At 37.7% G+C, this 17,230-nt stretch overlaps 1 protein-coding gene across 3 annotated transcripts in view; it reads left to right on the top strand.

Moving 5' to 3' along the window:
- The window catches only part of Asap (ArfGAP domain of ASAP), a 244,735-nt gene that overhangs the window by 184,760 nt on the left and 42,745 nt on the right, over positions 1–17,230 (top strand). For all 3 annotated transcript variants that reach the window (XM_067154304.2, XM_067154302.2, XM_067154305.2), the window contains exons 10-12: positions 3,791–4,090; positions 9,565–9,684; positions 9,766–9,949. In XM_067154304.2, the coding sequence (XP_067010405.2) occupies positions 3,791–4,090; positions 9,565–9,684; positions 9,766–9,949 (604 nt within the window). The remainder of the gene's footprint in view (positions 1–3,790; positions 4,091–9,564; positions 9,685–9,765; positions 9,950–17,230) is intronic.

Below are 17,230 nucleotides of genomic sequence, written 5' to 3'. Positions count from 1 at the left end.
AACAATTCAGCTGTGATAGATGTTTTATGTAATTGTCGCTACGTCTGGAAAGTTATTACACTGCGCCCACCTGTGTACTGCCAGTAATTGTTTTTCTCGTTTGTTGTGTATTGTCGAATCAAAAATGAACAGAGGAAGAAGCCTGACGGATCAAGAAATTGAGGCTTGTTGTGAAGCGTTAGACGATGAAGTCGTTAGCGGAAATATGTATTCATCAGAATAGGAATGTGTGCATGACGGTGATTATGACTCAAACTCAATACAAAGTGCAGAAAATGATCAGGATGATTTGTCAGAAAATGAAGATAGTTCATGCTCTGTAAACCTTTCTGAAGACGGCATTCCCTTGGAGATACGACTTCATTGTTTGAAAGGGATAAGGTATAAGGAACCTCCATATACTAGAAGAAGAACAAATGCTCAAAATATTGTGACAGGGCGACCTGGAAAGAGAGAAAAATCTCAAGAAAGATGTCACCTTGACTTATAAAACTGAACATCTCAACAAGAAAATTTGAAGCAGTGAACGTGGAACAAGTGAAGAAATGGCAGTGAAAGAGCCTGTACCCTGTCACTGTCCTCCTTCTCAAACCTCTTTTAGTCATTTTTCTGTTTGCTCTGTAGAACATCATCAGCAATCTCCTATAATACTAGCACCAGAACATCTGCAGAAATTCGGAGGAAAGTTCCTCTTTACAATTTGTTTTATGTCGCATCAACACAGATAGGTCTTACGGCGACAAATGGAATAGGAAAGGCCTAGGAGTGGAAAGGAAATGGTCGTGCCTTAATTAAGGTTCAGCCCCAGCATTTGCCTGGTGTGAAAATGGGAAACCACGGAAAAACCTCTTCAGGGCTGCTGACAGTGGGGTGCAAGCTCACTGCCGCACGGCCAACTCGCCCGGTGAAAGTTCCTTTTGATATGAGATCAGTAAAGCTATAAATGAGCAGAATTTCTTGCTATTTTAAAAACTTATGATTTGAGCAAATGTGCTCTTTACAACCACCTTAAAATCTGCTACTTCGGACAAAATTTAAAATGTTAGTATTCTATTAACGTAGTATCGAAAAAATTTAGAACTCTTCTATAGTTGTATCATTTGATACAGACAGCTCTTGAGTATCAAGGGTATCGAAAGTATCGAGAACCTGTCTCATTATTATTAATATTATTACAGTAAACTCTTGATCCAATAGACTTCAGATATAATGGATATAATCCGACAAATAAATACAGATAATGAAAATGTGTTTTTAAAATACTTATTGAATAGAAATGAACCAGAGGTTCAGAAACCTCTGACTTTTGTAAAACTTTAAAGCAAATAGATAATAATTGCAGTGAGAATGATACTGAGCAGTGGCTAGACATTGATAGAGGTGATCCAGGTAAGCCAGGAGGAGATGTTCTACAGAGCGATCAGAAAAATGACTCAGACGGAAGGTTTCAGCGGTCTGAAAATTATGACTGGTTAGAGAATGCGTTTTATTAAAAGATGCCACATCAGATCCAGTATCTTCAACAATACTGATTAATAATTATCAAGGAAAAGTATACAAATGGAAAGCAACTGAAACGTGTTTTTCTAAACTGACTCGACTGTAAAGTGGTACGTACCAATATATAAAATTGTTCCCAGTCAAGTGCATTACTGTCAATACAGTTCCTAAAATTCGCTATTTAATGGACTTCTGATTTTACAGAAATCTTTAGTACCTTATATTCCGCTAAATCGAGGGTTTTCTGTATTATTATTATTATTATTATTATTATTATTATTATTATTATTATTATGTCCGACTCGTTGGCTGAATGGTCAGCGTACTGGCCTTCGGTTCAGAGGGTCCCTGGTTCGATTCCCGGCCGGGTCGGGGATTTTAACCTTAATTGGTTCATTCCAATGGCGGGGGGGCTGGGTGTTTGTGCTGTCCTCAACATCCCTGCAACTCACACACCACACACAACACTATCCTCCACCACAATAACACGCAGTTACCTACACATGGCAGATGCCGCCCACCCTCATCGGAGGGTCTGCCTTACAAGGGCTGCACCCGGCTAGAAATAGCCACACGAAATTATTATTATTATTATTATTATTATTATTATTATTATTATTATTATTATTATTATTATTATTATTATTATCTGATGTACTTGTGCTTTGCTACGGAATTCTTCATTGTATACAGAATTGTAGGTTAAGTAGTGTGTTAAATTGCATAGCTCTTGACGTTACCTCCAGAAACGCGACGGGGAAGTCTCCATACTTCTTTTCTCATGTGAACACTGGTTAGGGAGTTTTCACCATGATGGGAGGCCTACTTGCTTTCTGCTTGTCACAATTGAATGGGGCAGTTTTTTTGATAATGGCAGACACTCTCTATCTGCCTTAAATTTTAGGCACCTTCCCCTAAACTTATCATTTCTTCTAGGGTGAATAAAATCATTTATAGCCTGGACACTAGTTACTTTTCCCAATACCAATTTTCTTTAAACTCCGTTTACCTGTTTTATCGTGGCTTGGCATTAATATGGACTTAGCAACAAAAATCCATATTCATGACCGTCTGTTATTACAGCCGGTACAGTAAAAGTGTATAAGACATAAATGATCAGAAATTTAATTATATATAACTTTATTTTTGTAGTATTTATCAATAGGACCACTAATAACATAAATATTTGAGAATTAAATTTAGGCCTTCCCCTAAACTAGCATTTCACTCATCGTGAATAAAATTATTTATGGTCTAGATTGTAGTGGCTCATTCCCCAACATTAAGTATTGATTTTTATTTAATTCTCTTCAGCCATTTTCTCGTGATGCTTGTATGTATGTACGTACATACATACATATATATATATACTGACAGACAGAAATTACAGAAAATTAAAAAGTGCATTTCCTTGTTACTTTGGACATGACCAATACGGAAATACCATTACTTTTAAATTCTGAGCAATCTACAGACAAAACTCTTATTTTATATGAGAAAATGAAAATCCACAGCCTGTTTCTATTCATTAGATCGGGTCAGGAATGGAATGAATCTAGCAGCGAGGATAGGAATTGTTTTTTAAATTATATATATAGATTATTGTTATAGTGCAGTCTCCTCACAGAAATTTGGCGACCATCATGGAGTAAGTTTTCTTATTTTGTGTTTTCCATATCAGAGTTGCCGTATTGTGGATATGAAAGGTTCAGCGCTCAGGCTAATCTTCTCAGTCATGTCCTAGTTTTCCTTCTGTGATCAGTTGTATCAGGTTGTGTCTTTTTCAAAAATATGACAAAACGTGGCTACTTTCCTGTGTTTTGCAAGGTTTAGGACTTCACAAGATTTCCCAGCTCGCCCCTTTGGCAACGTAATCTACCTATGGAATCCTGAACACTCTGCGAAACCCTAACATTTCATTGGCTTGCAGTTGATTCCTTGACAGCGCCTTTAGTGCCCATCCTTTGACACCGTAAAGTAGCACCTGTAACACACAAACTTACAACACTTCGTAATACACCAATAAATTTTGAGTCACAAGTGTGTTTCTTGCAGTGCTGATTTTGGTTTTGTTTTCTACATCTGGATCTCATACCTGTGTTAATCAGTTCCTAGGTACTTCAAATGCGACACCCTTTCAGTGTATTTCCTTCGAAACTTTTCATTCTGTCAGAAATGCCCTTATGTGTCACCGTATTAAAGTATTTTTTAAATTGAACTCCTTTGTATGTTCACATACAGAACACCAGTTCTTAAGTACTTAATTTTATCCACTTTACTATCATTACAGGACATTGGGGAAACTGCCCTGCATCTGGCTGTTGTACGCGAGATGGGAAATTCGCTTCACTTGGTAGACTTCCTGGTGCAGAACATGTCGACACAGGCTCTGGATCGCACTACGGGGCCAAGTGGTTCGTCAGAAAATGCTGGCTGCAATACAGCACTGCACTTGTGTGCTCTCCACGACCGACCAGAATGCATGAAGTTGCTTCTGCGGTCGGGAGCTGATGCAGCCTTGAGGAATGCTCAGGACAAGACTCCTATGGACATCGCTCAGGAACGAGGTCATCATACCTGCGAAGAGCTGGTATGTATACAGTACATGTGATCAATCAGTGAATAGATCTTTTCTGAGAGGAAATGGAGTAGGTATGGTGCATTTGGTTGTCCATCCAACTACAGCATGCCTCAAACTAACCTGGGAAGTTGGCCGTGTGGTTAGAGTTGTGCAGCTTGCATCGGGGAGATAGTGGGTTCTCGGCAGCCCTTAAGATGGTTTTCCGTGGTTTCCTATTTTCACACCAGGCAAATGCCGGGGCTGTACCTTAATTAAGGCCAAGGCTGCTTCCTTCCCACTCCTAGGCCTTCTCAATCTGTGTTGGTGCGCCATAAAGCAAATAGAAAAAAATGTATTAATGTATTCTTCTTCTGTCGCCGTCTGTTTTTGTGTTTCCCATATTAGAGTTGCCATATCATGGATGTCAAACCACTTTTGGTGATTCCATGCCCAGGATAATCTTTTCAACCTACTTCCACGTTTCTCATCTTTTCTTGGGTTTAGACATAAGCCTTGGCAATAAATAGATAGATCAATAAATTTTCAAAATTAATTAATTTATTTATTTATTTATTTATTTATTTATTTATTTATTTATTTATTTATTTATTTATTTATTTATTTATTTATTTATTTATTTATTTATTTATTTATTTATTTATTTATTTATTTATTTATTTATTTATTTATTTATTTATTTATTTATTTATTTATTTATTTATTTATTTATTTTCTCTCTTGGTAAATTATTCCAATCCCTAATTCCTCTTCCTGTAAACGAATATTTGCCTCAATTTGTCCTCTTGAAATGCAACTTTCGTCATATTATTATTCTTCTTGCTGTTAAAAACTCCATTTTAGCTTATTCGTCTACTATTGTGCATGGATTGACAGCTGGAAACACTGCTTCGTCGAGCAGTTCGTCTCCTTACTCCCAAGTCTTCTCAGCTTGAAGTTTGCAACATTTTCCTAACACTACTCCATTTTCCTAACACTACTCCATTTTCCTAACACTACTCCTTTCCACAAGAAATAAATTTCATAATTAATCCGTATTTTCAACCTCAACAAGATAGGTCTTAATAATTGAGTACCGAGCTCGATAGCTGCAGTCGCTTAAGTGCAGCCAGTATCCAGTATTCGGGAGATAGTAGGTTCGAACCCCACTGTCGGCAGCCCTGAAAATGGTTTTGCGTGGTTTCCCATTTTCACACCAGGCAAATGCTGGGGCTGTACCTTAATTAAGGCCACGGCCGCTTCCCTCCCACTCCCAGTCCTTCCCTGTCCCATCATCGCCATAAGACCTATCTGTGTCAGTGCGACGTAAAGCAACTTAAAAAAAAATTTTAAAAAATTGAGTAACTCCACCTTTATAATATTGTACACCATTATCCCTTTTTATTTTATTTTATTTTAAAAAGGGACATGTTTCGTCTCTTCCTAGTGAAACATCTTCAGGCTAAAAATATTATAATAAAAAACACATGATACTCTTGGTAACATTAAAAACAATGGCTTATCCTTAAACTGAATCATCTTGACTCTTAAACAATTTATCATATGCCTTAGAATTTGCACAAGTCTCTTACCTTTTTTCTTCCCTTTTTGCTTTTTTTCGAATATTTCGCATACCACCAACATTGGGACCACACGATTTGTCTGGCTACACAACCAGTATATTGGGAAATTCCACCTAGATGAAACAAAACTACTCCTTTTTCGGAAATCACCCAGAACAAATTGTGCCATTATATACTTACTACAAATCATAAATATCCTCGTAACCATACGAAGAGATCTGTAACCTTTCTTTACAATCTCATTGAAGATCTTTCCTGATATTAACAGCTAAGTATTTATAGTGGTCCCTATGAAGTACACAGTAATTGAAACTTGTAGGACTTTTCATCTTGGCGAAACTTACACCCTGATTGTTAACCCTGTTTACTAACATATTATTGTCTGCTGTCCATCTCACAACTTCATCAAGGTACTTTTGTAGTCGCTCACAATCCTGTATCATGTGGAGGTGTCCCCGTTTTACGACAGGCTGCCCTTCACGACACCAACCCTATATGGAGGAATATAATCACTGTTCCATGTTTCTGTGGTAGTTGGTAGTGTAGTGTGGTGTCTGAATATAAATAGGAAAGTGTTGGGACAAACACGAAAAACCAGTCCCTGAGCCAGAATAATTAATCGGACATGATCTTCAGATACATTGTACCCCTGTGGGTGGAGGACGCAGATGAACAACACACCCACGGTATCCCCTGCTGTCGTAAGAAGTGACTAAAAGGGGCAACCAAGGGATGATTGAATTAGAACCATAAAACTACTTGTTATTAGTACCATCATGCGGAGAAAACCACGAGTCGCCTTTACCTGCGAGTAGTACCATTACGTTAGGTACAAAATAGGTTTGTGATTAGTAGCATTAGTGGTTGGATCACTATGGGTTTACAGTATCCATGATTAGTACCACTATATGCAGAACACCATGGGCTTATGTTGCTTGTGATTAGTATCCACTATCTAAGGAACATCACAGGATACCGAGCTCAATAGCTGCAGTCGCTTAAGTGCGGCCAGTATCCAGTATTCGGGAGATAGTAGGTTCGAACCCCACTGTCGGCAGCCCTGAAGATGGTTTTCCGTGGTTTCCCATTTTCACACCAGGCAAATGCTGGGGCTGTACCTTAACCAAGGCCATGGACGCATCCTTCCCATTCCTAGGCCTTTCCTGTCCCATCGTCGCCATAAGACATATCTGTGTCGGTGCGACATAAAACAAATAGCAAAGAAATAATTAAAAAAAACACCACAGGATAGTAAGAGTCCCTGTGATTAGTACACCTATGTGAGGAACACCATTGGTTTGCGTTGCCTACGAGTGACGTCGTTATGTGAGAAACACCATAGGTCTGCGTTACCTGTGCGACGTACAATACTTGTGAGTAGTACCATAACGCTCGGAACACCGCCAGTCTACGCTACTCTTGATTAGTACCGCAACTTGAGAAATATCATGGTTCTTACTTTCCTAATGATATGTACCATTATTAGGGGCCGCTGACCTGGATTTTGGACCCCTTTAGACAACAAGAATCATCGATTCAGAATTGTGCTTTGTAAGCAGTCCCTTGGACTAACTTTTCAATATAGTTTCTGGGAAGGTGGGGCATTGCGGGTTGGATCCACTGATTGTTTTAAGTTCATAATCATTGTTCATTGTCATCTTTTTGAATTCTAGCCAGTGGATCGATCTTGGAATTATTTTTAACTTTCAATATTATGAGTTGGCTCCGCTGATTATTTTAAATTCATATTACCCTTTCATTCTTCATCATCACGTTTTAAATTCGAAACAATGGATTGTCATTGCATCTCGTCTCATTTTGTACCATTAGAGGCCGTTGACCCAGCTGTTAGGCCCCTTTTAAACAGCAAGCATCATCATCAAATAAATCAGGGGATCAAAGATCACATCCAAGTTGGCAGAAGAGGTCAAGTGGGATGTGGAAGAAGTTGGAATTACACTAGAGATAATTCACAATAGAAGAGAGTTCAGAAGAAGAGTTGACAGTTTAAATCATTTGAAGAGAAACCACTAAAATGGAGACCCAAACGGATCATTTCCAAAGAGGAAAGAAAGATGATGAGCAAAAGAATGAACAGGTTTTGGGAAGAGAAGAGAAGAAAGGCCAATAAGTCTGAAGTTCTATGTGATCCATAGTTGGCCAAATTCGGAAACAAAAAAATAAAAACAAACATGGGAACATGTACAGGAACACACAATAGAATGAACACTATCACAGATCAGTGTGGGAGGATAGAGCAGCAGAAAGACATGTCCTTTGGTGTTTTTATGTTTGTCCATCTCATTACACTGCTGTCTTCACACAGATGGACTCTGCTCCCATCAATCCCAACTCCTGCACACTCATTCCTTTTTATTCCCTGATGAGCTTGTTTCTACTTGACAGCTTCATCAGAATCAACTTTCGTTTAGGGGTTGTCTTTTTTTTTTGCTATTTTGCTTCACGTCGCACCGACTCAGATAGGTCTTATGGCGACGATGGGATAGGAAAAGCCTAGGAATGGGAAGGAAGCGGCCGTGGCCTTAATTAAGGTACAGCCCCAGCATTTGCCTGGTGTGAAAATGGGAAACCACGGAAAACCATCTTCAAGGCTGCCGACAGTGGGATTCGAACCCACTATCTCCCGGATGCAAGCTCACAACTGCGCGCTCCTAACCGCATGGCCAACTCGCCCGGTGAGGGGTTGTCACTTGCATCCATACCCCCTCCTTTTTTTTTTTACGCCCCTATTGGAACACTTTAATCAGTCATATACATTAAAGTCTAATAGTATTAAATAGTCTTCTTCTTCTTCTTCTTCTTCTTCTTCTTCTTCTTCTTCTTCTTCTTCTTCTTCTTCTTCTTCTTCTTCTTCTTCTTCTTCTTCTTCTTCCAAACCTTCATCCTGTCAGACCTGGCTGCCCTTTGGTTGTCAGTAATGGTGTACTTCCTTCATTCAAGTGTTATGAGTTTGAAGCGCAAGTGTTAATTCCTTAGAATTCTCTTCTCTTCTCTGCCTTTAATTTGAAGCATTGATAAATTTAATTCTTCTAAATCGTTTATGATCTCTGTGAACCAAGTGTTTTTTTGTTTTGTTTTTCCAGAAGTAACTAAATAACTTTTTCACTAGTCGGGTTTCTGGCAGTCTGAATATATGACAGAAAGGGCAATTCTCCTTGTATCTATTATTGATTCGCTTTCACAATATACCACTTCATTAGGTAATAATCTGTATTGGCCATCGACTTGGTGTTTCTTATTGATGATTGTCCTGATTATTCTTCTGTCTACTTTCTGCAATTTATTGGTTGTTGATTTAATGTTCAACTTGAAGTGTGTTTCACTAGCATAAGTTGCTTCGGGTTTTACGACTGTATTGTAATATCAGAATTTAGCATTCATGGAGAGAGATTTTTTTTTTTTTTAATAAGTTGGCTGTGAAGTTTTCGGTTTAGATGTTCTGCTGTTGATCGATGTTTTCTCTTTTGTGTTCCAGGTTATAATTTCCCCTAGATATTTGAACTTACTCACAATCTTAATTTGTTTGGCATTGTTGAGGTAAATGGCTGGTGTTTCAATTCTGAAGGTCGGCATCATTTCAGTCTTTTCAAACGAGATTTGCAGTCTGATTTTTGCAGCAATTTTCTCGTGTTCTTCAATTTTAAATTTAGCTTCTTCTTTTGTCATTACTTGCTAGTAATGCTACCCTCTTTAATACAGTTTCTATGGACATGAATCTTGATATTTCCTTCTTTCCCCTCTTCTTGTTTCGATGTTCCCTCATATATTCATTGTCTGTCTAAAAGGACAAGTATGTCTTATGCTCCCGTAAATATGGCAACTTCTAGAATGTAAACAGCTTTGAGATGTGCAACAGGTGTACTGTAGATAAAACTGATTGTCATCATTATGTTTCCATTTCAGTTAAGGCATGCATTGCAGAGGCAGAAAAGTCACTTTGACAATGTGAACATCGACTGGAACCTGTCGCAAGATGAAGGCTCGACAGACTTTTCTGACGATGAGACAATAATAGAGGACAGGGTAAGAAACCACCTACTTGAAAAATAACCTCCACAGTGTAATAATCAGTTGCATTTGCCTAACAGTTGTCTGTATTCGTAGAATGGGTCCATAACCCCCGAGAAGAAGACCCGGTCTCGTCCTCCAAGTTTTGCGGGTGGAGAATCGCCTGTTAACTTGAGGTCACGGTCGTCCACCTCAGACAGCCTAAAATCCTCAAGTCCTAACAGTAACTACCGTCAGATGCCTCCTCCACCCCCTCCTCAGAGTCGTAAACCTTCTATGGGTAAGTCTGCAACGTTAAGTTTTTAGCATGCATTATTCCTACTAAAAGCTGCATATAAATGAGTTTAAATTAACAAGTATCTAGTAACTACTGAGAAACATGATTGATAACGACTTGTTAATGTACGGGTACAGGACTTAAAAAAAATAGAATAATTACATATACAGCACACACGATGTAGCAAGGTGCCAGTCTCTTTTTTTTTTCATTCACCCTTGTGAGGTTATAGTGACATTATGATGTGGCTGCCTTGGCCGTGATTCTCCAGGTTCTCTGTCTTTGGGCATCCTTCTGTATGCCCACATTTCAAAAGAGCAGACTCTCTTCCAGTCTCTTAATTTGAGCATCCAGGTCTCGGTAACATACTTTGCTATCAGAAAAGTTAGGATCCACTCTAGCTTGAGTTTGCAGTTGTGCGTGTGAGGGCTGAATCTTTCCATATTTTGTTTAGCTTGATCACTGAGCTTCTGGCTATTGCCAGAAGATGCTTCATTTCTTCTTCATAGCCACCGTTCTTTCTAACTAGAGAACCAAAGTACATAAAATTTGCAACTAACTCATAGACTCCAATGTTTCAAGGGTATGCTTGATTAGATTAATCAGTGATCTTCTTTTTTAGATATGATGTGGGCATTTGGGCTAGTGCCGTGTCAAGGAAAAGGTGAAACTCTTCACATTTCGGAGAGAACTTTGCTCCGCGTCTTCAGAAGAAAATCTCAACTGTTTACGAGGAAGTCTTCTACAATAATGAGGGTTTGAATTTAAGAATGCTTCACCATTGGAGCTGTAGTGGTACGCTCATTTGTCACCAGGTGGCTCACTGTATGCTGGCACAGCATTAGTATTCAGAGTGGCAGCTGATGACAACATTAACCCTTTCCGGCCCTTAGCGCCCGAAAGCGCCCGATTGTTCATTTAGCCTTCCGGTCCTTAGCACCCGAAAGCGCCCGGCTGCATTATCTGCATTCGTCTGCGATCTGCGCGATAGTTTTTTATTTTTCTCATCAGTGAAGTGTTTATAAGGCATTTATGAACATGCAGTGCAATCTACAAGTCTTAGGGAATAAAGGAAGAGAGATAATCTGTCTTGACGTTGCCTAGGCAACGGTCTTGAACTTCCGCGAGCGCGGGTCAGCTGTTTCGTCCGTAAACATGGCGGGATTGAATATCGCGTATATTGAAACTGAGCTGAATATGGGCGAAAAAAGTGACACAGAATCCTTGAGTAGGGGAGCAGGTGAATTTTTAATGAGTGAATAATGTATCAACGAAGATAATTTTAGTGATAACAGTGATATGAATGAAAACTAATATCGATAAATCGGACCTGATGGCGATGCCACGGCAATTCAGGTAACACAAATATTACGTTTCGTTGCTCCGAATGATTAAATGGATGATGTTGAACCTGCGCACAATTCGGAAAGAGTATTAGGGGAAAGAGATTGTTTTTACGTATGTTAGGAGGAGAAAAACTATTCAGTGGCATAGCCTATTGCGCATATAACAATGCAGCCTTCAAACAGTCGCATTCCGGTAAGATAAAAACAGAATGGGAAGACACTTGCCCAGATTTAATAAAATCTTATATACATGGGCATCATTCCACTTCCAAAATCACGTGATTATTGGTTTTGAGGGATTCAGACAACATGGGAATGTGACAAATGCAGACTGTCTCTGTGTCGAGTATCACGAGGAGTGGGGGGGGGGGGAACATATTATGACTCAATAAACAGATAAATGGATGTGATGGTATATTTTCTAATGTTATTGAAAATTTGAATTCATTGTGACCAATAGTTTTTACTGCATTTAACTTTTTCTGAAACAATACGGTCTGTTTCAGTTTTTGCTAAATAATAGGTTGAAACCTGGGGATAAGCGGAGTGAAAATGCGGGCGGGAAAGGGTTAAGCTCCTATTAAGACGTTCCATCACACAGTGTGTGAGTGAAAATTAATAGTGAGGGTATCAGACAAATCAGGGACGAATGTGGTAGAAGAAACTGAGTTCAGTTAAATTTTTTGTCTGTCTGGATGTTTAAACATCACTGTTAAAATGGCTTTACAGAATGTCTTGAAACTCATTTACGTTCAGGGGTATCTCTGGAGATTGTGTTAGGCTATACGAAGGGAACAAAAAAAAAAAAAAAAAAAAAAGGTTGTGTCAAATTTCTCTGTTAATATTAGCTGCATCAAATAACTGTACATAAAAAAATGTTGTGCAAAATACAATTTCATACTTTTTTGCTGTATGAGAAATAATAACCGAGATATTTACGATTATTTCATGTTTCTCATAGGTTTAAATACCTACAGAAGTAACTCCTCTTCCTATAAACAAATATTTGCCCCAATTTTTCCTCTTGAATTCCAACATTATCTTTGTATTGTGATTTTTCCTACTTTTAAAAATAAATAAAAAATAAATAATAAATAAAATAAATGTCAGGTGGGGAATACAAAACTGCAACAGGTAGATCATGTCAAGTATTTAGGATGTAGGATGCTAAAAGGTTAGTTTTTTCCACCTATTCAATACATATAAATTTTATAAATTAGGAATTTATTGTTGATTCCACTTGAGACATGTTTCGCCCTTCATTGAGGGCATCATCAGTCAAAATATCACCTCAAGGTAAAAAATCAGGTAACTTGTTAGTAGTTGACGGTACAAATTAATACATATTATTAATACAATTACAAAAATTACAACTATTTCCCATACTTAATTTTTGTAATTGTATTAATAATATGTATTAATTTGTACCGTCAACTACTAACCAGTTACCTGATTTTTTACCTTGAGGTGATATTTTGACTGATGATGCCCTCAATGAAGGGCGAAACATGTCTCAAGTGGAATCAACAATGAATTCCTAATTTATAAAATTTATATGTATTGAATAGGTGGAAAAAACTAACCTTTTAGCATCCTACATTCAGTATCTTCAATACGGATAGCAATGATTTTTATCACTTGCAAGTATTTAGGATGCGTGAGAAGTGGGATCGAATCAAAATGCTGCAAAGCCAATGCAGTGAACTTGCAGTTGCGATAAGCAGTGTTCTGTAAAAAAACGTTGGCTCCAGGATGAAACTATATTTACACTGGTCAGCTTTCAGATCAACTTTGCTGTACGGGAGTGAAAGTTGGGAGGACTCAGGATAACTTATTCATAAGTTAGAAGTAACGGGCATGAAAGTAGTGAAAATGATTGCTGGTATAAGCAGGTGTTAATGATGGCAGGACAGTACTCAGAATGAGGAGATGAAGGCTAAGCTAGGATAGAATTTGTTGGATGAAGCTGTACGCATTAACTGGCTTTGGTGCTGGGGGTCATGTGAGGTGAAAGGAAGAGAATAGATTACACACTGTTGAAGAGTAATGGACTCTATCATGGAGGATAAGAGAAGTAGAGGGAGACCAAGGTGGCGATGGTTCTCTATTGTTCTAGACATTCAAGGTATGGAACTGAATGAGGCCACAGAGCTAGAAAAATAGAGGGTTGTGGAGGTGTTTAGTTCATTCGCAGAGGCTTGCAGACTGAACACTAAAAGGCATAAGAGTCCACAACGAATATATATATGTGTGTGTAAGGAAAAAAATAATTTCCAGAGAATTTGATTGATTTATTCATTCATTCATTCATTCATTCATTCATTCATTCATTCATTCATTTATTGATTTTTTTTAAAATTCTAAGTGGATAGAATTTGTATCAGGAATCCATGGCTCAAACTGTACCTTTACTCAGTATACAGTTTTATGTTGGTAGCCTTGCATCTGCTTATTCAGGTTGTCTATGATTGAAGTGTCTCTTATATTCTTTAGATGTCAAATGTCTTACATTCAAACTCTGATTAATATTAGTATAGTACTCTTTTTTTTCTTTTTTTCTTTTTTCATTTAGAGCCAAGAAATTATATTTGTTTTGATTGTGTTTTCCTTGCTGTAGCAAAGAAGTGATATATTTCCAGACATCGGTTTCTTATGAAAGAAAGCCTAACCTGCCCAGATCTTTCTATTAATATTCTAATACGGTTGTTTATTGTAGGAATTACTTACCATCTTGTATTGTGCTTATTGTTGAGATTCATGTTGATTCAGCAACAGTTTGTGTAGTTATTATACAGCTGTTCATGTTATAATTCCTCCTCTGGTATTGTGAAAATGGAACCTTTTATTGTTATTTTTTACTCAGTATATATGTAGCTTTTAATCCAAGTCTTAACAGATTATAATTCTTAGATCACAAATTAATTGGGCTTTCAGCTTGCACTAAGCTTCTTTCCTTTGCAGATGGTGCTTTTGGCTGTTTTATTGCTATGGATTCTGTTCTTTGCTTTGCATTCCTAGTAACATGTTTTTACTTTGCAGATAATGAATTTACAACAACTGGTACATGTGTGTGATGTGAACCATAAAAAAGTTGTGAAATGATACTTACTGTATTAAATATGTTCTGGAAACTTTCATGTCCAACACTTTGCTGGTGATCGAGCTGCTTTTGGGAAGTATAGAGAGGAAGATGTAAGATACATTAATAGCCAAGAATGACCAAAAGAGAAAGGGTAATTGGAAAGGAATGAACAAGTGTAAAACCAAGTCGTGGATTGAGGGATAGGACCAAGAAAAAGAACAGATAATAACAGGTTAATTTGGAGAGAGGGAGCGATAGAAGCAGCAGACGAGGACAGACATGAAAACACTAAAGAATAAGGACAATCTTCACATCTACCGAGCTCGATAGCTGCAGTCGCTTAAGTGCGGCCAGTATCCAGTAATCGGGAGATAGTGGGTTCGAGCCCCACTGTCGGCAGCCCTGAAGATGGTTTTCCGTGGTTTCCCATTTTCACACCAGGCTGTCCCTTAATTAAGGCCATGACCGCTTCCTTCCACTTCCTAGGCCTTTCCTATCTCATCGTCGCCATAAGACACGTCTGTGTCGGTGCAACGTAAAGTAAATGGCAAAAAAAAAAAATCTTCACATCTTCATTCACTGCCATCTTCAAATACATGGGCTCTCTCCTTATTGTTCTTAATTCTTGTAACATCCTTTCCTTCCCAGTCCCTGGGAAGCTCATTTCTGCATCCCAGCCTCATCAGAAGAGTGGCAGTATATGAAGATTGTCTTTGTCGTTCTGTTTTCATGTTCCTTTTAATGTTGAACCTTTCTTAGCAGATAGAGTAGCGGTCCCCATACTAAAAAAAAACAGTAAAATTACGCAATTTCCTCATTATTGTGCCGAAAGTTGAAGGGCTAAAGGTCCCTTTCAAATTGTGAGTCTTCGATAGCTCTATAAACTCATTTTTTTTAAAACTTGAAATTCACTTAGGACTAAATGAAGATAGGAACTTTCCACCTAATCAATACATTTATTTCTTAAAAGGCACTTAAAATAATTTTACATAATAGTACCGGTTTTGACCCTATTTGTAGGTCATCTTCAGCTGCTGAAGAACCTTTGTTTTAATAAAAACAACATATAATATTAAAACACTACTTATACTAATTACGAATGAGAGTTAAAAATTGAATGATTCTAGAATGGAAGTTTGACGTAACTTCTCAACTAGATGATGTGTCTTATTCAAGATTGTGAATTTTAATCTTCAAGTTTTTACAACAGAACTCAATTTTTAACACTCTTTTGTTGCATACATTCCTGTCTTTGACTAGTCTGTTTTATCGTTCTCATGGCTGAAGATGTCGTAAATGGAGGTCGAAACTAGTACCATACTGTTTTAATAAAAAGTGTTTTGAATAGGTCGAACCCTTCTTTTTCTCTGCTTGAATTGTCTTTCAATACAGATCATTATGAAAATCATAGCTTACAAAGGGAGAAGTCAGCCAAGATTGAACTCTTGTGTTCTGCTAGAATTCTATCTGTCGGATAAAATGTCATCAAGTGATTGCCTGCCTATGCCTCTTTTTCTGGACTGAGGTACATTGAGGTCATTCTGAAAAACTGGCAGGTGCAGGCCCTACAGAACACTCTTTGTCTCAGTCATCCCTTTCCACTTTTCTTCCATCAGTAGCCTTGCGTGTTGTGACCTAAAAGAAATAAGAAAGCTCTCCCATCTTTGCCTTTTTTTTTTTATATGCATGCCTGTTCCCTCCAGAGTACTTTAGAGTCTATAATGCTGCCTCAAACTGAACTCATCTTCTGCTACTGATGAAAACGGTGATTTGTTTTTAAAAAATTTGTATAGTCTGCTATGTGTTCAAGTAATAAGTACAAAAGCAAAAATGTGTTTATCTCTATACTTGCTTCGTCGTTCTTCTTCTCTGTACTTTACCAATCCAGACTGTTACGTGTATGCTGCCTTTGTTTGAAGATCATTTCACACGTGTTAGTATGAAATCATCTGTTTATAAAACATTAAAGAAGAAAAATTCAAAATATCATCTGTTCATATCACTACAGCACTTGCTAAATAGTTAATAACACTTATTTACAACCTAAATTGACTTACAGTATATTCTTTCCAGTACTGAAGTAACAATCTTTGAGAAACCTAACCTAGTAAACCTAATGTAAGTAAGAACAGTAGGGAGTATTTTAGTGAAAATCCAATTATCATGCTCATCTTTCTAAAATGAAGCCTGTTCACTATGATTTACGAACTTGAGTAAAAGGGTATGTTTTATTATTTTATTGATCACTGTTGCCTAATCATGAGAATACTACCCAGGTTCCGTTGAACTGTTCTTCACTGCTCCACGTATTTGAGGTAAATACCGTATTTACTCGACAATAAGACCACCCAAGTTTTGAGGGCAAATTATAGAAAAAATAAACATATGAGCGAATGTTGGATCTGTAAATGTACTTATTAGACAGGCTGTGATTCCAAGAACAAATATTTCTTCAGAATTTTGTTGTTACTTCACATTAGCTGTTGCCAAGGACAAATTTTCTCCCTTTCAAGTGTTTGCAAAAAAATGTCATTAGCAAGGAGGGAATGGGAATTTGACCTTCACGAAGTAGCAGCTTCTTCCTTTCTGCATGCATTCTTACTAGTAAGAAAAGTCCTGTGGTCAGAACAGTAGCATCTTCATTTTTGAGCGAGTGTTTCTTTATTTTACCATTATTTGTCAATGTTACCCGTAAAATGTGGGGTTCAAGCTAAATGTTTTGGAATTCACCAAACAAAAATTAAAAGGTACGTGGGCCACAAGCCGAAATGATGAGATACAACCGAACATGGTTCGTTGCTAGAAAAATCAAAGAGATAAATTTAAAGCCGCAGAAAAAAAGAAACTTGATCTTTT

The sequence above is a fragment of the Anabrus simplex genome, chromosome 10 (assembly GCF_040414725.1).
Source record: "Anabrus simplex isolate iqAnaSimp1 chromosome 10, ASM4041472v1, whole genome shotgun sequence".
NCBI lineage: Eukaryota > Metazoa > Arthropoda > Insecta > Orthoptera > Tettigoniidae > Anabrus > Anabrus simplex.
Note: the sequence above shows the minus strand (reverse complement) of the source record. Positions and strands in the feature narration are given on the sequence as shown.